Genomic DNA, 23,085 nt, shown 5'->3' with positions numbered 1-23,085 from the left:
CTGCAGAATCACGTCGTGAATCTCTCTCTTGCATACGGACCCGTGCGCATTTCTGACTTTGCTAAAACAAAATTCTAATACAATACACACATGCATTTCGAACGTCGTAAGCGTTTAACCAAAACCACGCTTAGTCCGAGGCGCGCGAAAATGCAAGCGAGGGAAAGAGACGATAGGACAAATCCTATGGGGGAGAGAGAGAGAGAGAGAGAGACGACATCTCCGCAGCACGGAATAATTATCAAAAGCTCCACCCAAACTGCATAACTCGTTTTATTTTATTCAACGCAATAACCGTGCGAAGTGCACCGCGGCGGGCCATGGCCGTAAACAGCAACGCTTAAGCTCCGTGTCGCTTATTGCCGACTTGCCACAATAACACGGCGTGTTTATTGTTATCTAGCCACCTCGTCGCGAATAACAATTAGGCAGGACCGTCAGCCACCAAGCCGGAGTATATATGTATGTACATACAGCGTGTAGCCGTAATTCAGGTACACTGCTGCTGACCGAATTGATTATGGATGAGTCGACCGTCGTTAGTGTTTGGCGAAGGACTTGGTGTTTAGGTTTAGCGCTGTACATACATACATACTGGATCTACCTCACGGTACCGAAAGTCAAAAGATCGAAAAATCAAATATCGCAAGGCAAATATCGAAAATTGAAAGATCACAAGTCGAAAGATAAAAAAGGGTGCATGGTTAACGGTACTATGTATATATATATATATATATATATATATATATATATATATATATATATATATATATATATATATATATATGTAGAATTGATTTTTAAACGAGCCGAGATAGAGTGTGTGTGGTATGCCTGGGAAAGACCGGATGCGTGTTGTTATGGTCACTTGTTGGAGAACGAGCCCGAAGCATGTGTTAATAAATACATAGTTCTGACTTAATCTGCGTTTCACTTGGAATCCTTCACATCCGGATCCTATATTTGGGGGCTTTGTCCGGGATGCCTGAAGACATTTCGAGTGACAGCCAGAAGCGGTCAGACGACGACGCGGAGTTTTGACAGTTGAGGTTAGGACGCGCGCGCGATGACGAGAATGCGGAAGCCCGTGACGTCGGTGACGTCACGTCAGCGAACACGCCACACGACGATGATGATATCCAAGACGATAGCGCCAATGTCAGCGTCAGTTTTACGTCGGCTAACTGTCGTGGAGATGCAGAGGTTCGCGGACTTAGACGAAGATGATGACGACGACGATGAAGAGGAAGAAGAAGACGAAGTGCCATATTTTGACAGAGACAAATTCGAGACTTACGCGCCACGGTTTAAGGGGATTGGCGGTGTGCCAATCAGCCGGTGGATTGAGCACATGGAAGAATTTGCGAAGTTCTTCCACTGGACGCCCCTGGAGCAACTGGTCTACGGGAGAATATATTGCGTAGGAACAGCGAGAATGTTCCTGGATTCAGAAGGGATAATTATATCATGGACTATCCTTAAGCAGAAGCTGATAGAAGAGTTCCAGTGGGATGACGAAGAGCTCGTCTTTGAAGAACGAGAAATGCTTGCTCAAGCAGAGCCCATTGACTCCGATTCAAGTGGGGCCGGTGAAACACCAGACGACGAACCCAGGGTGACGGGGCCCGTGAGAAACCGTGAAAACCGAGAAAGACTGAGTTCACGATGCTACAATTGTGGTGGACGTGGTCATTTAGCAGCCGACTGTAGGTTTAAGACGAGAGGAACTCGTTGTTTCAATTGTAACGAGTTTGGGCACATATCAGCTCAATGTAACAGCACCAAAACAAAGACTGTCTTGACAATACAAGAAGAAATAAGAGAACCAGTCAGTATTCCAATACAAGAAGAAATAAGAGAACCAGTCAGTATTCTAACACAAGAGGACGAGGCGAACATGGCTGATGGAGATGTAAACATGGCCGATGTAAGTGTGAACAGTGATGGTTTGCACAGAAAAAGACCTTTGCAGCAACGGGCTTCACGAGAGATGTCTGCTCAAAGAGAACTCATTGTTTCCAATAATGAAGAGGACGATGCGAACATGGCTGATGGAGATGTAAACATGGCTGATGTAAGTGTGAACAGTGATGGTTTGCACAGAAAAAGACCTTTGCAGCAACGGGCTTCACGAGAGATGTCTGCTCAAAGAGAACTCATTGTTTCCAATGATGAAGAGGACGATGCGAACATGGCTGATGGAGGTGTGAACCTGGCTGATGGAAGTATGGACGGTGATGGATTGCAAAGAAGAAGACTTTGGGACTACGGAGACATACCGTTTTCAAATACAGATGAACCACCCGATGATCAATTTGGAAAAGGATCTAAGGATTATAGTCATTTGAAGAATTCTGAAGATGAGAATAAAGAAAAGGAAAAACATAAAGACAAAGAGAAAGATATGGCTAAATCACAAGAAGGATTAAGGGACCCAGTCAAAATTTCAACACCAAAAGACACTGTATTCACTTTCAAGCTCAGTCGTAGTCGGATTGATGTTAATTCAATGGAAAAGAAAATAGAACCATGGATTGAGAAAAGACTTACTGGATGTATCAGTGAGCTAGAACCAATATGTGTTGACTTCATTTATGGTAAATTACTAGCAGAATATCTGTGGGGTGACGGCAGATTCCTCGGACAGTCACAGAGAATCGCCGAGGGCATTGGATAGAATTTAAGTTGCACCGATGGAAGTGAAGTGTGCGTTTGTGAATTAGAGAATAAGTGAAATGCCTGGAGGGTTTTTAGTTAAGCCTTACTTGTAATTTGATGATTGAAAAGTGTAATGTTTTATTGCTTATTCTAGTATTTTTGGGAAGTGCTTTGTATATTGAATCATGTTTTAATTTGGTTACATGCTTAGAAGAATATAAGATAACTGTATTGAAATGTAATTCTAGTAATGTTTTAAAATGTGATTGTTTCCGATGTAAAGATTTAACCTGTCATTGTAAAGGTATTGATTTTAATGTTTTATTGCTAATTCTAGTAATGTTTTGAAATGTGATTGTTTCCGATGTAAAGATTTAACCTGTCATAGTAAAGGTATTGATTTTAATGTTTATTGCTAATTCTAGTAATGTTTTAAAATGTGATTGTTTCCGATGTAAAGATTTAACCTGTCATTGTAAAGGTATTGATTTTAATGTTTTGTATTGCTTGTAATAACTTTAAATTGTAATTGTGATACCTTTCTGTTTTGTATTGCTTGACATAATTTTAAATTGTAATTGTGATGATTTATGTGTAACTTTAATTGTGATGTGTAACTTTATTGAAGATTGAATTATGTTGAAATGAAAAATTGATTTGTAGTGAAATGTGTAACGATTAATTTGTTATAATTGTAATTGTTATGTAAATTGTAAAATGATTGATGTATAAGTGTATTGAAATGTAGTTGTGATGATGATTGTAATTGTGATTTAAATTGTAATTGTGACAATTGAAAGCATGTTTAGAAGAATATAAGATGATTTTATGGAATGGAAGATTAAACATTGTTGAGGATGATAGAGGAAATGTTTTAAAAGAATGTAAGATGATACATTGTATAGAGTGGAAAATGAAATGTAAAAGAATGTGAGAAGAAACATTGTTGAGGATGATAGAGGAAATGTTTTAAAAGAATGTAAGATGATACATTGTATAGAGTAGAAGATGAAATGTAAAAGAATGTGAGATGAAATGCTGTAAAAATATAAAAGACGAAGAATGTCATCCGAGGGCGAATGACAGTCAGGAATGACCGAATGTAGAATTGATTTTTAAACGAGCCGAGATAGAGTGTGTGTGGTATGCCTGGGAAAGACCGGATGCGTGTTGTTATGGTCACTTGTTGGAGAACGAGCCCGAAGCATGTGTTAATAAATACATAGTTCTGACTTAATCTGCGTTTCACTTGGAATCCTTCACATCCGGATCCTATATATATATATATATATATATATATATATAATATATATGTATATATATATATATATATATATATATATATATATATATATATATATATATATATATATATATATATATCAGTGGCATGTGGTGAAATTATCTCTCTTTTTGTCATACAGTCTTGTTTAATGTGCGCGCGCAGGATACGGGAGGAAAAGCCTGTTCCTCTTGTATCCTGCTCGCGCAAATTAAGTGAGGATGTACGACGGGGGGAGAAAGAGTTTTACCGCACGCCACTGATATATGTATTATATGTATATACTAACCGTTTTCATATGTATGCATGGTAAACGGACATACATACTGACAATGGCGACATTTTGGTTTTGTGAGCAGCAGATAGTAGGGTTTCTGATTTCTCGGACTATTTCAATTCGCGGGACCTCGGGACGGAGTTCAAAATCGTTCCCCAGATTCACGGGATCCAAGGGCAATAGTATTTTTTTTCAATTTATTTATTTATTTATTGATATAAAATTTATTTAGAATATATTATAAAAATAATTACCTACTAACTGGAAAAAATGAATATTTAAAATAGAATTTATTTGAAATAGCTTCTAAAGAATACAAACATATTTAAATATATATATTATATTATAATATATATTATATTTGGTAAAAATATTTCCAGCAATGGAAAAAACATAAATTTTTTTAATGATCTGTTTTCTCTGCTGTCAGCATGTGCATATGTACTATGTTTATTTTCATCTATTATTTCAAAGCAAACTTTTTTTTACGTTTTTTTGTAGATTTATCTTTGATAACCCCTTATTTCAAACGCACAATGTTAATCAGGGTCTAAAAGAGTTTCATCTCTCTTCATAATCGTTTCATTGTCGAATATACATTTACCTTTATTATTATATTTAAAGAACGTTTTGATTGAAATAATTTTCCCGGGATTCGAGATGAGAATTCCGAGTTTCCTTCCCGGGTCATAAACATTTGTGCACTAATGACTACTGAGTGACCAAGTAAAGCTTGAAATGTATTAGTTTATCGGATTAAATTATGTAAAATAAATTATGATATAAATTATGACGGGTTTTTGCAATAGATTACCCTAGTTAATTTTTTCTAGAATTTATAACAATAACATTCACATCAATGTTATTGATACTTCAATTGACAGCTGACTGTTCTACAATGATTCATTTTAGAAAAAAAAGTGACTTGGGTGATCTGAAAAAGTGATCTTGCAACAAGTTGAAGATGGAAAACCGATCTGTGCATTTTCGCTATATTTTTAACTTCACGGTGGCAATGTTTGAGAGCCTCACCGAGGTTGATGAATAAATACAGGTGTGCGTGAGTGGTATATCATTAAATTCAGATGAGGATGTAAATCAACACCGTGTTCATTTTTTAGCTGATAAATATACGTCCTTCAGTGACCAAACAATTACCCAATGTATTTCTCGCAAATATGCTGTGTATCAAAAAATTGTTGATTGTTCATAAATTGCTCCATTTGCATTATATTGTAATCTATGTATCTTTGAAATATTGTCACCTTGAAGTAATTCCTGTCATGGCGCATATAATTTTTGTAAAATAAAATAAAATTATATGCCAAGTTTATTTTTCTACATTTTTACATGAAATTTATCTGTATAGGTGCTACCAAAATCGTTCTTTATATTTTGTTTAATAATATAAAGTATGTATAAATGTTCATAAAAGCAATTTATTTAATAAAATTAATTTCATCTAACACATTTGGTATATAAAAAAGTAGAAATTGCCAATAAATCTTGTACACAGTATCCAAAATCAAATACAATAAATCCTCACCGGTGATTAAAGGTCACCTTGTATGGCCTTTAAGCACGCCGACCGATCCTAAAAAGCGATTTTTCCCCGAGAGGATTACTGACATGGATCAAGTGCTTTTTTTTCGACATATCGTACCTCAAAACACGCACTACCATACACAGACAGTCCTAAAACTATGCTTAGGTGTGAAAATAATATCGCCAAAACTATCAAGAGGCCAGAGACAAATATTTGCTAAACTTTGCGAAGACCATAATAATAATAGTAAACCACTTCGAAACACTTTCTTATCTGTCTGCATTGATACGTTGGAATTTTGTAAAACGATGCGTTATATGAAAACGCTCCCCTTTATGTACATACATACATACATACATTTGTATGTATATGTACATACAATATATACAGTTATGTCGTAGTGCCGTCGTCGTACACGTTTTATATTAGTCGTTGCAATTTTCCGCAAGAGAAAGTTTCAAAATCGAGATACTACTTGTTCGGCTACTTGGTGAGTGTATTTCTGTCTTTGAAAGGATACAATGTTTGGACAAGTGCTCCAGAGAATGGGAAGGGTGGCACTTGTGCAGACGAGGGTTTGGTCTAATTGTCCCATAGGCGGTCATGCATCACAGTTCAAGTGCATAAAATCCAAACCACACGTTGCCATCAGAATAATTACCGGGCGATGGTTCAAGTTAAAGTGCATCTTCTTTTGCCTGTATGTAGAAATTTTGATTTCGAACACTGGTAAACTGTTTAATCCCGCGATTTTCAAGTACCGATCCCAAAAACACTTTCAAATTCAATTCGTTTTATTGTGAATCTAAAAGTCAATCAATCGAATGTCAATTTTGACTAGGATTAAGCTTTACTGAGCTGGAGTAAAATTACATCAACAAAATTTCTATAAAATTACGAATATTACATTTTGTGTAGGTATGTATGTATATACTAAAGTTTATTATAACATAAATAAAATATTATTATTTCGATAAATTATATTTTTAAATAAAATATTTTGAAGGGTGAATAGATTTTCTTAGCCCAAATCAAAATTTTATTATAATGAAATTTTAAACGTTAGCAATTTTTGGAAAATGAATGTAAACGCTTTCATTACGAAATGTAAACGTTTAACGTTTTATGTAAACCTTTATAAAAGTTGGATTGCAATGAATGGAATTAATGGAAGTAATTTTTATAATATTATTTATGTACATATAAACTTCATATATGTACATATATACATTTAAATAATATCAAAAAACAAAATTATATTATAAACTTACATGAATATCCTGAGGTTAATTTTTGAAAATTGAATGAAAAAACCACACTTGATAATTGAACTCACCTGAAACAAAAAAAATATATAATTTAATATTTTTAAATACATATGTATATATAAATAGGTATGCATATATTTAACGATCTGTCTTCGTAGAGATACGGCCACGCGAAAGCCTTCGTCGAAACGTGTCTATCGACAAGTGGCCAAACTTGGTCGTACAACTTGGTCCGATGGTCGTCGTTGTCCGCAAAACTTTGCAGTTATCTCCGACGCAACTTTTCCACTCTCGTGCGAGTCGCACAGATCGGAAAATTCTCGGAAAACCAACGTCCAATCCAACCACTAGAAACACCACCACCACCACCAAAATTTTTATGCCACTTCTCTTCTCGAAATCTTGAATCTTACATATATGATTCAATGTATATATGTACATGCATACATATTATAGTTGACTAACCAATACCTTTTCAATGTATTTGACTTTAAATTGACCAATTTTTTTATGTTACAGCTTTTCTCTGGGAATGTGAGTGCAGTGTAGAATATTGTATTCGGCCAACCTCATGGACAAAGTTTTGATTCTGGGATGGTCGTTGACAGGTGCGCATTATCGGTGGGGACATTTATTGGACGACCGCAACTTCTGGAAGCGGGTCGACATGCCAGGTAAACTCGAGCTGAACTGAACACAAACTGCACAAAGTAGCTTAATATCTCTCGGTGGTGGCTTTTAGCAACAGAGGTGTTTGCTCTCCCCATACCAAGACGTACGTAAAAGTAGAGGTGTGTATTTGATGTCGTTTATGTCAACCTGTATCGTAGAAATCTCAGCTCACGGTGCAAAAGTTCAATTTCCACAAATGAAGATTAAAAACGCCACTTATTAAGATTTAGCAAAGTAAGAAAGCTTTCACTTTGAATATTATTTATCTTTTCACAAATTTAATTAAAATATGGAAAGCGAAACACATCTCGACGTTATTATGCATCTGGGTAAATTAAATTATCTATTGCAAAGACTGCGAAACAGTGTTCGACTCAGTGAATCGGAATTCTATATTGAATGCCTTGCAAAGAGAGGAATTACTGAAATCCTATGTGGGGCTGATTAATACGATCTACAATGCTACAGCTTCAGCAGAGTAGCAGGTAAAGAAGTTCAATGTTTAGAAGAGTAAGTCGTAAGTCGATATCATTCTACATAAATTATGCAACGAAACATCGAGGGCGTATTTATAAACTTCATATTGGTAATTTTTTAAATTGTAATTAAATTGACGATGTAGTTTTTATATTTAAAATTTAAATTAATTCAGAAAATTTACGCTCTCTAAAAATACAAAACATCAAAATCAATAGAAAAATCATCTGAATATACATAGATTTAAATACTCACTTTTAGCAAAGCAGTACTAGATTTTGAGTTAAAGACTGCAAAAGTCAAAAATCTATAAAAAAATATGCATTGATTTAAACGCTTATATCTCATAAATGACAAGAAGCCAACAAAAATTAATGTTATATTAAAAATTTAGTGGGTCAAACTTACATGTGTAGATTGATTATTTTCCGCTCCGGAAATTATTTTTGTTGCTCATTGCTATATGTATGTATGTATAAAAAAATTTTAATAGATATAATGAAGAACCATTAATTTTATAAGTAAAAAAATAGGGTTATAAAATTATTTAAAGATACTTTTGCTTTCAATCTTTTTATTACGTATCACCGCTATGCTATATATGTATGTATATTATATTTCGCCGCCGATCAAAGTCGTATTTGGAGACTTTCTTCGCGTTTAGCGGTGTCGTAAATTTTCTTTGTTTTATCAAAACCAATTTCGCCGGAAGGCTTCTCCGGTATCGGTCGGTCGGCCTATGAATTTATCATGTCCGCGGAATTTTCGCAGCATCGTAAATTTTCAAATCTCGTTATCTCGCACACGGCACTCGCGCTCGCGCCAACGCCATCGCTCGAACTCGCCCGTTATTTTATTATATTTTCTCCGAGGAGCATTAACGTTTAATTACTTTATTATCCGGAAAATTTCACGTCTCGGACCCCTCCCCATTCCTTCTCCTCTTTCGCCATCGCTTTCATGCTTCGCACTTTTCCACGGACGGACGCCCCCATACCGTAGAACACTTTCCCTCGAGGGTGTGAAAAATGAATATTTTGACTATTATCGTATACTCCGCGGAGAGAAGAGCACATCAACGCCGAAATTGCGGGATTTTCACCTTTAGAAAAAGTACTAAATTACACACGAAAACAAAAACGTTCCCGATATAAAATTTTGCATACTTTCCGTGCTTTTATTCGCTCCTAAAACGTATATAAATATCGAACGGTGTCAATGGGCAATGGAGCGTCAAAGTCTCCGTATCGTTTTTCGCGATTTAGTAGAGCAGGCACGCCGTGAAGTCAGAGATAGCATCTTAAAGCCTCCATCCATCATACACTTCCTTCCCCTGCATCGGATCCCAGATATATTATATAGCTATTTGTATACAGTTACATACGTGTATACAAACGGGGCTTTCATACCGTTCTGGTCCGATACCCGTGTCGATTTATTCTAAAGCAATAGGTATTTTATACACAATGTACAACGATATATCAATGTGCATTAACGTAATAAAATTCAACTTAAATTCAGATATCCATTAGCGAACATGTTTCTATATATGTATGTACATACATATACAATGTAAATTTAAATATTTAGAAACTACACCTAATAGCATTTAAATTTATTTACAACCATTAGCGATATTTAAAAATCATTTTTTCTTTTAGCACATGGATTAAAAAATCTGTGCTTAAAAAATCTGCTAGCCACTGTATTGGACGTCAAGCGTCCAATTTAAAATGTGTTTTAAGTTAAAATAATGCAAAATCTGCGAGTTTAATTATCGTTATTAGATTTTAAAATCATTTTACCGTGTATCTCGTCGAATATAAATATAAAATTAATACAAGAAATGAAAAATTACGGCTGAAACAGAGCCGTCATTCAAAGGTCGATATCATTTTCATAATAACCCGTGAGTGCGGTGAATACTCCTGCATTTGTGAAGTACAAGGAGCTTCTCGCGAAACTAATTATTTCTGTTGATATTGATCGATGTTTTTATTTCTTAATATTCTTATTCGAATCATAGAGGTGTTGATGAGGAAGACATAAAAAATGAAAACATTGCATTCGGTGTACATATTTGCAAAAATATAATAAGTCCTGGTCACTCGCTATCCATCACAGCGAGGCAAGTATTAATAATGAAAAATAAAAACGTTCATCTACAGATTTGAACTGAAATATGAATAAACCCGAAGTAAAAACTAATATATCAAAGAAAGCTTTTATAATATGTATATATGTATATATGTATGTATGTAAAGTGAACTGCACAGCATGCAAAGCATATGAAATACAAAATGTATGTAGAGAATTTGATAAATGGCACTTTAAAATTTTAGATTATAAAGGCAAGTAATATATATGTATAACTTTATACAATTGTATGGTTAACTTTGCACGATAAGCTTTCAGTGAATTTCGAAATATGCGTATATAATTCTGCCATTATGTTGAAATATGAATGGCATTTATTAGCTTTCACGGGATCGTGTATTTATGATGCAGATATATATCATAATGTATGTGTTATGTGACAACAAATGCGTAATTTGTAGCCCAGAACACTTTAACCATTACGGCGCGCAATTGCTATTGTGTGATTTACGCGTTCCAATTCGACACTCGCGAAAGTAATCAATTTCGCGTTTGTTTAAAAAAATACGCCTTATAATTTAAATTTGGCTTTTACCGCAACGTTTCTAATGTATAGCTTATAATATATTCAAAATCAACAAAATTTCCCGTAAAAAAGTAAAATCGCAAACGGGACGGGCGTGCGAGCGACGACGACGACGACAAGGCCAGTTTTTCCGGAAAATGTACGACACTGCGAACGCTCCGGCCGTATTTTCAGGTTGTAAATTTCATCCGAAACGCTACTGAATCTCCCGAAACTCTTTTAGTGCTAATAATCCACTGCGAGTACGAATGGTGTTTAAAAAATAACAATCATTTCTACTAACCTTGGTTACAAAGTATCTACATAAATACATACAAACATACATACGTATTATACATATCCAATTGAATTTCGCGAGATAAAACATCATTATTATCAACATAAAAAACTTTTGTGCATGAAAAATTATTCCAACCAGACAAGTTTTACGTAAATTCGATAGCTCATCATTTTCTTAAATAATCATGCTCGTGTCAATTGAATCTCATTTGATTTTCTCTAAACCATTTTTAAGCATTTATTCGCCCGATAATTCATCCAGCTAAATTTTTAGCCCTGAATTTCTATTCACCCAATCAGTTATATATTATCTCCTTCTTTTATGACGCTTCTCATCCATTTATCTCCGTCACTTTGAACTTTTTTGCTATTCCACATGCTTCTCTTGAACCACTGCACTTTACTTACACGTGTATTAAAAATCTATATTCAGTACAGTTCTTAAGCAATCTGATCTGATATAAGCAATTCACAGTAAAACTTTTAGAATCATTGTCAATAAATACTATTTCATAATAACGTAGTTAACCAATCACTAAGTGATGTCTTGTGATGATAATATATTTTTTTTTTAATATTTTAGACTTACTTAACATGTTATGTATTAATATTTTGACTTACATTATGTGTATAAAAACTTCCATATTCAAACGTGAGATGAGCTAAAGCAGTATATTATCTGAATCAAGTACCCTTCTAGTTGACCACGTCACTGCCGTAACTCAAGCTTAAAAAGCTCCCCCACTCATAACAGGGGGAGTGAAAGCTTCCCAGATAAGGCGACCTTAAGTGTCCTGGCACACCTAGAGCAACGACACTTAATAATACACAATGCTCCCGTTGAATAAAAAGACATGCCACATTCACTTAACACCGACTAAGGTGGATTAAAAGACAAAATTGAATCGTAAACCCACTACCAAAACGGGAATATATGTATATACATTGTATGTGCATAAGAAAAGATAAGAATCTTCCCAGCATTAAAATGGCTAAAGTGATGAATGTACAACTTAACCAAACACGTTCTATTCACGTTTACGTGACAAAGTTCTAAAATATGTTGTTATAACGATAAGAGCCGAGTGATGTACATATAAATCGTTGACTATTAAAAGCAATCGCGATGTTTTCGCAATGAGATTTAAATCAGCCGAGTAACTGATTTAAAATTAATATGCCTGATTGAATTCTAAGGCGTGTTTGCAATCTTCAATGGTGGAACGTACTTGCTTTGCCGAAAGATAATTCCGTTGAAAGCTTCGTCGAGCAAAGCTCGTCGTAAATATAACTTCGAGGGCCTCGATTCCAAAACCGTTCCTTGCTCTCCTACGCATAAAAGTTTAAGCATTCGGTTAATTTATTTGTCGGTAATAAATATTCGCTCAGACACCCGCAGCCACCCCACTTCCTTGTCGCCGTCTGATTTTTGCGTCTCTTTGTCTTTTGCGTGAAAGAAGAAAAACTTACCTCGAAAGGACGTTTCGTAACAATAATTGAATTTGTGTTACATTTATTCGTTTAAAGTACCATCCGGATGGCGTTTCCGGTCTAAAAAGTCTTCGCTCAACACGATTAATGCCGTACCGCAAAGAAAATGTTAATATAAATAATATTCATCAAAGAAAAACTCGAGTCCTTGTAATTTACCTGGAGATGAACGACCTTTAAAACCACTGTAAAGAAATAATATTATAATTCGAAAACAGCTAATTTATTTTATTTATTTATTATTTATTAATTCCGATTAGCCTGCAGTATAGGTCGGTATTTTCATTTAATGTTAACCACCGAGAGGTTCCAGGTTTAAGCCCTGGGTTGACCTCGATTGAAGAGAATTTATTCGGAGTGTTTCTGAAGTGCTTCTGGGCAAACTTGGATATGTGTAAAGTCGCTCGTTTTTTTATCAGAGTTAGCCAATTTAACCGATTTCAATGTTGAAACGGTTCCCCATTAAATTGATAAAACCATCTTACCCGTTATGTCATTTTTATAATGATTTCATATTTATAATCTATACATTTATATATTAATGATTAGCATATATATAAATGTATACAAGTGGTCACGGGTTCAATTCCACCGGTTACTGCTGGCCAGACCTTGGGTATGTGACACCAGGTCAATCGCTTTCTATCAAAGTTTGCCAATTTATCTGATTTTTATTGAAGCGTTTCCAACAAATTAGTAACCTTAAATCAATTTCTCGTAAAATTTAAAATTTTTCGGAATCTCGAATTTCGCTGATTTGTAGGAAAATTTGTTCAAATTTGTGTCTTTGTGGATCGTTTGTATTTGTCTTGTGTATATAATAGTTACAATACTTCTGACCATTGATTTTGACCATTGATGTCTTGTTCAATGTAAATATATGGGTATATATGTATATAATTAATAATTCTTAATCTTTATACCACACTCGTCGCTTTGGAGAAATTTTTTAAGACGATTGTGCATGATTTTTAAAAATTTAATTAAAAACTATGTACATCGATAAAGTAAAAATATCGGGACTAACAATCTTTGTTTGTATAATAGTATATATTTTTAAAAAAAATATTTTATTAACTTAATTATTTCAATGGTTTCCCGTTGCATTAAAAAACAAACATAATGTGATGATTATCTATTGTTTAATTTTACTATTATTATTTTTAATGTATATAAATATGTAGATCATGAAATCTTAAACAAATATCATAAATTATAAATAATTCAAATAAAATAAATTTAAGCGTGATTTTATGTATTATGCAATATGAGGCATACATATTTAGAGCTGAAACAAAACTTATATTATACAATAGCTACCATTAGCTCAAGAAAACATTAGCGATAGTTATGTATGTAAGTTATTAAGCAAAAATTAGTCAAAACTATCAATCGAATTATACTTTGCATTAAAATTTAAGCCTACATATATTATATACATATGTATATGTATATATCAATACGTATTGTGCATTACGTATAATCGGCAAACTGGGAGTGCTGACATTAAGATACAGATCAAAGGCTAGCAACGCTCGGAAAACACAACCGTGCACTTTAATCAAATTGATTACACACACACATACACAATAAATGCGATACAGTGCATTAATAAAGGATCGAATATTTATGGACGACCGGGTGGGTGGGAATGGGTCACACGTGTACATTGGCAATAGAGTAAGCGTTGAATTTTTCGCGAGTGGGAAGGTTAATATTTGCACATTGAATGATTTATCACTCTCGGGGATCAACCCTCGAGTGAGGTCAGGGGTCGGAAGCGCTCCCTTTGACGGGGTCCCGGTGTCACGGTGCACCGCCTGCGGGCTAGGGGTTGAGGGCTAAAGATAACCGCCCCAGTTTACCCACTTTCGACCACGCAATTAAGTTGATTAAATTTGCCAAATGTGTTTGCATACGGCGACCGGCTGGGCTAATCCTCGGTGACGGTGGTTTCGTTACAATGGCGACAATGCTCTCCAACACACACCCCTCCCCCCGCGTCGTATATTTGTGTAAACGGGCGAAAAAAAACCCAAATGTGTGTGCAACCCTCTCCAGTCGAACGAAACTGGAGAGGGTTATTATGGGTCGTAAAGTGGGTATTTCGCCGGGCAATGCTAGTACTGTATGTTTTAGCTCGTTCATAATCGCTAATGAAAATAATAATGCTTAAATAATTTTAAATGGTACATGTTTTTTTATCATAGATTGATATAAATATAATGACTTTAATTAAGGTAAAAGGTGAAATTTTGCAAGATAATTAAAGTTTTTCTTTCATTTTTCATTCAAAATGGAAAAATGTATTTCATTCTTGTTCTAATGAACTCTTCTAAAGAGTAGGTTTGGAAGAGGATGATTTATATGTGTGTGTGTGTTCATAATGTTAGATCTACAGTTCTGGTTGCATGTCACAGTCTTAAAACCATATATGTATGTATCTACATATACATATGTATGTTGAAAAACTATCAAATTTTAACAATATAGAGATGACATTGAGGCTGAGTTCCCTTATTTTATCTATCCTCAAGCGCGTATGGTCAATAGTTCAAAGAATGTTTTCTTTCGATGTTTTGGGTGGTTTTAGATCTTTGAAGATTTTAGTCTTTGAAGTTTTGAATATGCTCAGATTACTATTCGATTGTTGTCATCAAATGTTAGAACGAGAGTCTGTTCCCAATATTTTGCATATAAAATTTTATATGAAATATTAGTCCAAATATTTTTTAATTGTACTCGTAAAACAATGTTTATATCAATCAAAGTGCCAGGGCGGCGACCTGGCCCGACTACACCACTGGGTTTAACCAAGGTTAAAACCCATTCCATTGTGATTTTCAGGCCAGAATTAGGGGATATATGTGCATGTGCATAGGACAAATATGTGCATGTATAATATAAATATAATGATACGCTCGTTTATTCATAAAAAATAGAAAAATGCCTTTGTGTTTTTAATTCATTCAATTATAAATAACTTTGATGAAAGTGAAAATAAAATGACAGTCAAAATAATAAATTTTCAAAAGATAATGGTTGGTTTATGGATTTGTATTCAAATTCAAGTCTAAATTATAACGATGAGTAATAAATTAATCAGTCAAATTTGACAATGGGAAACAATGTTTGATTCAATTAAAAACTTTAAAAAAGTTTTTAACTAAACTTAAAAGGTTTTTGAATTAATTAATTTTATTCGAATTTATTTCAAGAGATATGGAATGGAGATAAATGAAATTAATTGTAAGTTTAATTTAATATTTCAAAAAATAAATATATACAGTATAAATTATATATACATATACATAATACATAATTATTATAATTAAATTAAAATGATTTTTTATTTTTTATAATAACTTTTTAATCAAATGCTGTATTAATGAGTTTTCAAAATAAAAAAAAATAAAAAAAATTTCAGACAAGGAAATCGCAAGATTTCACACCATCATCAACACTGCAGTGCACGTACAAACATACGTAAGTTTAAATTGAACCATTTTAAAGGTATCGTTTCTCGCTTTTATCCGTATATACCATCTTTTATTAGGCACAGATTGAGTATCTCTGGACGATGTCGATACATGGCAGCGTTCAATTTCAGACAGAGACGCGCGTGACTTTTCCCTTGCGCTTTAATTTTATTTTTTTAACGATAAAAATTACTCTGTTGACTCCCATTCAAACGAGTCAATTTATACTTTGCACAAACGCGCGAGAATATTTCGAGTAAGTAAAATGATATTGCCAAAAGTAACTCGGGAAAAATTTCTCGAATAACCTTCGGCAGCACCATCAACGGCTTGTTTGTACAAAAAGATATTACGAACAAGAGGGAAGGGAAGAAAAAAGCAACGTTTGTTTGTAAGTATCTTTCATTACTTTTTATAATATTAGTGTTGGAACTTTTATAAGATACCCTCCAGCGGCTACGGCGCTTACATGTGCAAGTAGATGGCTTTACCGAGACTGAAATTCTATTATTTTCAACAAAAAATAACTTTGAAAGTATCGTATTTTTAAGTCGTGAATTTCCAATGCATGTTTGATATATTATGTATATTAATCATACAATTTAAATTTATGGCTATTATTATTATCAACGCTCATGATAAAATTTTATGACGAATATTCGCTGTATGAATATGAAAATATACGATTTTTGTATAGCACATATCCAGACTAGACATATGGCCAATAAGAAAAAACACAAGATGAAAATCTAAAGAACTGAAAAATAATCTTTTATATAACGTTTTTGGTATACCGAAAGTAACGGCTATAATAATAATAATATTGACAGTGATTCCGTTTTATTACTGAGATTTTCTTGTCGAAGAAAATTTTCGTGCGCAACAAAACACAAATCGCCAAAGAGTACGTCACGAAAACACTATAAAGCGCCGTTTGTGAGATTGAGTGAACAAGGCGCAAAAATAAAACGAAATTGAATTGTATATCTAAAATTTTATACTCAATTGCACGTTTAAATAGAATACTTATCGTGCACTAGAAAAAACCGAGTGAATATAAAGATCAAATATACATCATACTAAATTTTAAATTGTCACTGTGAAAAAAGAAAATATTATTAGATAAATAGCATGCATACGTGTTTTATATTTTAATTCCCAAAAAGCTTTTACTGCGAAAAAAATACATTACTTTAAATAAAAGATATGTTCATCTTCTATATATACAATAGATAAAGATAAAAGTAACGTAAAATTGTAATTCTTTTAAGCAATGATTTACATATTTACATTTATCTTACTTGAGCCACACATAGCCCAATGTATTTTTATTAGTAAATAATCGTTCAAGTTCAGCAGAAAGTCAAAGCTTATTAAGCACAAGCATCTGCCACTTCGTACGCTTGCGAACAATGAAAAATTCCCGCTCAAAAGGTCCGAATTGATTACTTCATCAAATATTGATTTGCGACCCGTCACTTGAACGCCCCTCCACAGAAGACGTTCGTTATTGTTTGGGGGGGCAAACAATCGTCTAAAGTCGTAAAATAAATTTGCTTATTTAAGTTCCGCCGCGTCGTAAAGTCTTTACGACGGCTATGAATTAGATAGCGAAAGCAGGGCTGAAAAAAACTACCCCTGTAGAATATTACTTCGATGTATGTAAATAAATCAATGAGAAATCGAAATGAACTACATATACATAACTGCAATGAATGATTAAAATAAATAGCGGGTTCGACTAACCACTGATCACACAAAGTTGTACCTATGTACATATATGTATATGTACGTATAAATCATAGAAATCTCATTTATTCTGCTTTAGATCGTCTATTGTTAATATTATCTATTACGAGTATTACGAACGTTTTTAAGAATTGTAAATAGGCTTTTGAGCTTTTTTCCTACTCTGCAGTACACTAATAATAAAATAAGATAATACTAAAATTACTAACAAAATATTTAATAAATAAAATAGAAAAATATCAAAAGATCAGTACCCATTAAAATATATTGAGAACATAATCTATTAACATTAAAAATCATTTAAAAATAAAAATAAATCAAATCTCATTTATTCCTTTACTACATATGTACATCATCTAATATGTATATATGTAATTTCGAAAGAGACTTTGTATGTATTTATGTATGTTTATTTGGGTCGTAGATTCCTTGACGTTCAATGCAATAAAAAACAAATAAATATTCAAAGAAATTTAAATAAAATAAAACTATTTACAAAAAAATTATATAAAATAAAACTCATTAAATAAAATAAAGCTATTTACAAAAAAAATTATATAAAATAAAACTATTCAAATAAATTTAATAAAATGTGTACTATTATATTGGCCATGTTAAAGCGAGCGTTTACTAATACCGAGCGAAGCCGGGTAAAAATACTAGTATATAATATAATAAAGTATGTAAGTATGTTCATGATATCTGTTTTTTAGCTATGTACATATATGTATGTATGTATTTTGCAATGATTTAATAGCAGCCACCGAAGCAAAAATAAATGGATTATTCGTTAAATTTAACACATGACGGTTTTTAATTTTATTTACACATAAAAACTAAAATAAATACAAAAACTTTACTAAATATATATGTATATGTATGTACGTGGTGGCGTGCGAAAATTCATACATTTTAAATTCCGACAAAACAATTTTTAGATTATTGGTTTTTATTTCATTTATTTACCCAGATTTTACATCGCTATTAGAATTAAAAATGTGAGATTTCAAAGATACAAAATATTATCAATTCATACAATTTTTTTTCTTCTTCTAATGCCGAATCCGTATTTGGACACAGGCAGAAAATTCCTCGCTATCATGGGCAAGCCGAAACAATTTTTTGAGTCCGAGTCCCATTCCATAACTTAAGCCAAGAGAGCTTCTTTCTTCCAAGACACCGTTTCCTTCTGTTTTCTCCTCTATGATTGTAGAAGGCGATTTTTGGGACCGCGAATAACGAGGCCAAAATATTCCACTTACGCTTTACCGTGTCAAGAAGCTCTCTTTTTATGAAGAAGCTGGAAGACCGTTTCGTTCCTCACATGCTCCTTCCATGAAATCTTTAACATCCTCCGGTAACACCACATTTCAAATGAATCTACCCTGTTCAGGGTACCTTGAACAGGGTAGGGAAACTACCTTGCCACTAACAGTGTCCTTGTTTCGCATCCGTACAACAACATCGACATCAACATCGTGTTGTTGCACGGGTGCATAGGATAGAAGCGAAGGATTCTTAAGCGCAATCTCATAGACAACCTTCGAAAACACAAAACATTTTTCATGCTGTCGAAGACATTTCTTTCTATTTCGATCATTCTTCTTATCAGAACAGACGTCCGTCTATTGCTCCTAGGTAGTTGTTGTGTTAGACCTGTTCAATTATTTGTCCGCACACAATCAGGTTTAATGGGTCTGTCTTTTCTTTGCATATAACCATTTATTATGTCTTTTTAATATAAATGGTCAGACCCCACTTTGATATAATTGGTCGAGTGTGATCAATAACGATTGCAGGTCTTCGGCAATCTCAGTCGGTATTACCGTATCATCAGCGAAATGAATATTATTAATAATTTCGCCGCCTATTCGCACTACGCTATCAACTTCAATTGTAAATTTAATTGGCCACCGGCAAATTAATTAATTCACTTCTCTTTTATTGCTTTTGGTTCTTTCCAGAAGACAACGGGAATCTACTGGAAAATAACCCTTACCAAAATAAAAGGCAGCATAATTGTTGTGATAAATCAACAACTCGAAAAGAGCAAAACAAACAAAAAAATAAACCAAAGACTCTTAACAGCGCACTTGCATTGTTTAAAATGAGGTATAAATGATGCGAAATGATCCTGCTTTTGAAAGTTTAATCCGTCGCAGTGGACGCTGGCGCTAAAGCCCAGTCCAGTTTTTATTTTACCCATTTGGGGAGACTTTTTTTTCTATTTTTCGGCATCCGGAAAAAATATCAACGCTTGACGTTAACGAGCCGCGACAACAACGGTCGCCGACGATTATCGAGGTCGCAGTCGAAGGGAAATCCCCGGATTAGGAGTCCTGGAGCTTCCGGATCCCGGTGACCGTTTTGCATTCGTGCGCAATAAATAGCCATTAGCGAAAACTGGCGCTCGTAAATAGCGAAGCGCGATCGCGAGCAAAAAGCGAGGACGCAATGGACGTATTATACGGGATGCTGTGAGGGTGTGTGCGGGTGTTAAAGCTCTACTAGTACCACTACCCATACTGAAAAACGTTCCCCGGCAATAACGATCCGAAAAAAGGTCCAGCTGGGATTTATCCCGAAACTCGTTTCGTTTCAAATTTATTCCCGCCACAGCGAAGACTAGTGCAAGACGATAAAACTGTGCGATTGCCAGTCCAAATAGTAGAGACGAGTCATATCCGCACACTAAAATTTTACTCTCTATACATATACATACATACATACGTACCTGCGTATTTGCAGCACACCGTATAACCGTAAAAAATGGTGTGATCCTATTGGAAAATGTCTCGTAAAAACTTAAGCAACCAAACAACGGAACATTCGATGAGATTTTTAAATATCGATTCCTTCTGTTAAAACAACCCACACGAAAAAATTTACTTAACTTTGCTCAAAACTTGAACTCAAAAACAACACGAAATTTTCGCAATATGTACATACATACATATGTATGTGTCTTGAAATAGGATAAAAACTTTTGTTTATTATATTTTATTTTTATAAAAATATTTTAATTATGAATCATATTGAATTGAATTGAATTACAATTACATATAATAATTTGAAACAGTACTGGCTCGTTTACTCAAAAAGATTAAACATTTAGATCTGACTACGTTCGTTCAAATTCCGTATGATCAGAGATCCCTCTTAAATTCTTAAAGTTTGTGTGAGTCTGTTTCATTGTCAATGAGTGACTTTGGATGATAATATAAAAATAAATCTAGATCGTGTTATATATTCGAATAAAGGGGAAGTGATGATGATGAACTTAAGCGAAATCTCATTCGCGGATTATATGTTGGTAGTTCAGAGTTGAGGGAGTTTTCCGGAAACAGAGGAGGGAAACATATCTCGGAAAAACTGCAGTAGATCCGCATTACTTAAGCGGGGACATATGTGTCTCTCCTTGTGCCGCGCGAGATTCATTTTAGCAATGAATTTTCCGTAAATGGAAAAAGATGTGAGCAGTTTTTCACGGCGACTTCTTTTGTCGCCCGCTTAATCTGTTGTCTTTGCGCCGCAGGGGCGCCCAACCAACACACAACAGAGTAAATACGATTTTTTATCACCAGAAAGATCGTAAGCCAAACTAAACTACCCGGAAAAAATTGTAGCTATAATAATAATCTCAATGAAGAAATTTTTCCTAAAAATATTTCTTAAGCGCACGATGAGATTTTTGTAAATGATTCAAATTTTGGTATCGAATTGTCTCTGCCTATTATATATTATCAAATTTTTTTAGTTATATAAAAATATTTTGAAAGAATTCAAATACTGATTGTCAGAAATTTGTCATATTAAATTGATATATTATGTCAGTTCCAAAAATTTTCGGATTTTAACGTAAAATTCTAAAATGCGAAAATTTTGGATTCTCAAATATATTAATACGCAGTTTCAAAATGAAATCTAGCTCCATTCGATCCGATTTATAATACTTAATATTTGAATTCATTATATCGTCCTTTTACATACAATTAATTCCATTCAATAAACGAGGAATCAGACCGAAAATATGTATTCAAGTATCATTATTATTGAATAACGTAAATACTAAAGTAAGTATTTTTCAAAAATTTATGTGAAAGATATATTTTGTAAACATTATATAAATATAACTTTAAGTCGGTTTACTTTCTAGCCAAATAGTCCAATTACGATCGTATTCAAAGCGTTCGGATTATTTAATATCGGGCTTCAAATTTCTTCAGGGGGAATTATACCGATTGATAAGACTCAAAATTGTTTCAATGAAGTCCAACCGGAAAATTATCTTCGATTGCGAAGAATAAACGGAAACTTTTCGCCTAAATAACTGAATTAAACGTATTCAAAATCTGTCGCCAAATACACCGCAAAGCGCTGTGTTATCGCTCTAGATTGAATTATATACTACGCCAAGTTTTCAATGGTCACAAAAGGACCTATCCTCTCCTTTCAACCCCCTCAAACAACCACTCCCCCCATCTCTAGAAAACTCTAAAGTGTACGTTCTTTAATTTGGTCGATGCTGGCTTTTCATCTGTGAACAAGATTACGAAGGCCGATTTATCTCTAGCGCCGCATCGCCGTTTTTCCGCAGGTTTACCACTCGTTTTCCTTCCCATTCCTATCTCTCATTCTTCTGGAAAAATTAAATTTAACAAGCGAGAGGATGCCTGAGAACACTGACTATCTTCATAACGCGATAAAACGAGAGGATCGTCAAAAAGTAAACAAACAATTATAGAAATTCTGCGGCTTTAAGTCACTCCATTAAACTAATACAATTTTTCAGGTTTTTTTAATAATTTTATTTAAATTCATTACATTTACAATAAAGATTATTTGTGATTCACAGAGTTTTATCTCAGGTCAAATAAGATACATTTGAAAAAGTTGGAATTAAAAAAACGTTTGTATTCGATATTATTAAATAATTGACATATATGTACATACAATGTATGTATGTACATATGTACAATTGAATATAATTTGACATATTTAACTAATAACCATCAGCTTAGCTCAGTGGTTTACCGAATTCAAGCAATGGGTTGAACTCAACTTTTTTTAAAAATAAATTTTATTAAAATGTTTAATTTTTCATATTTTGCAAAAGTATTTAATTTTATTAAAAAGTCACAATAAAGATGTTTTATCCTAAGCTATATAACATATATGTATAGCCAAAACTTCCAAAATTTAACATTTAGGACGGCGACATTTA

The 23,085-nt window shown here is 33.7% G+C and overlaps 2 protein-coding genes across 4 annotated transcripts in view; one reads left to right on the top strand and one right to left on the bottom strand.

Annotated features, from left to right (window-relative positions):
• LOC143910988 (hemicentin-1-like) overlaps positions 1-23,085 on the bottom strand; it is a 380,897-nt gene that overhangs the window by 287,203 nt on the left and 70,609 nt on the right. The gene's annotated exons all lie outside the window — the stretch shown is intronic.
• LOC143910664 (uncharacterized) lies at positions 857-3,944 on the top strand. Of its 3 annotated transcripts, XM_077429236.1 has the most exons (3): positions 857-2,962; positions 3,140-3,588; positions 3,689-3,944. In XM_077429236.1, exon 1 carries the CDS (start codon positions 1,067-1,069, stop codon positions 2,675-2,677), a length of 1,611 nt encoding a protein of 536 aa, XP_077285362.1. In that variant the 5' UTR covers positions 857-1,066; the 3' UTR covers positions 2,678-2,962; positions 3,140-3,588; positions 3,689-3,944. The 3 variants fall into 3 exon arrangements, with proteins under 3 accessions (XP_077285362.1, XP_077285360.1, XP_077285359.1); XM_077429234.1 differs by having other exon boundaries at positions 3,140-3,700; XM_077429233.1 differs by having other exon boundaries at positions 1,067-3,564; positions 3,659-3,893.

The sequence above is a fragment of the Arctopsyche grandis genome, chromosome 4 (assembly GCF_051622035.1).
Source record: "Arctopsyche grandis isolate Sample6627 chromosome 4, ASM5162203v2, whole genome shotgun sequence".
Classification (NCBI taxonomy): domain Eukaryota; kingdom Metazoa; phylum Arthropoda; class Insecta; order Trichoptera; family Hydropsychidae; genus Arctopsyche; species Arctopsyche grandis.
This window is presented reverse-complemented; position numbering and strand designations above follow the sequence as displayed.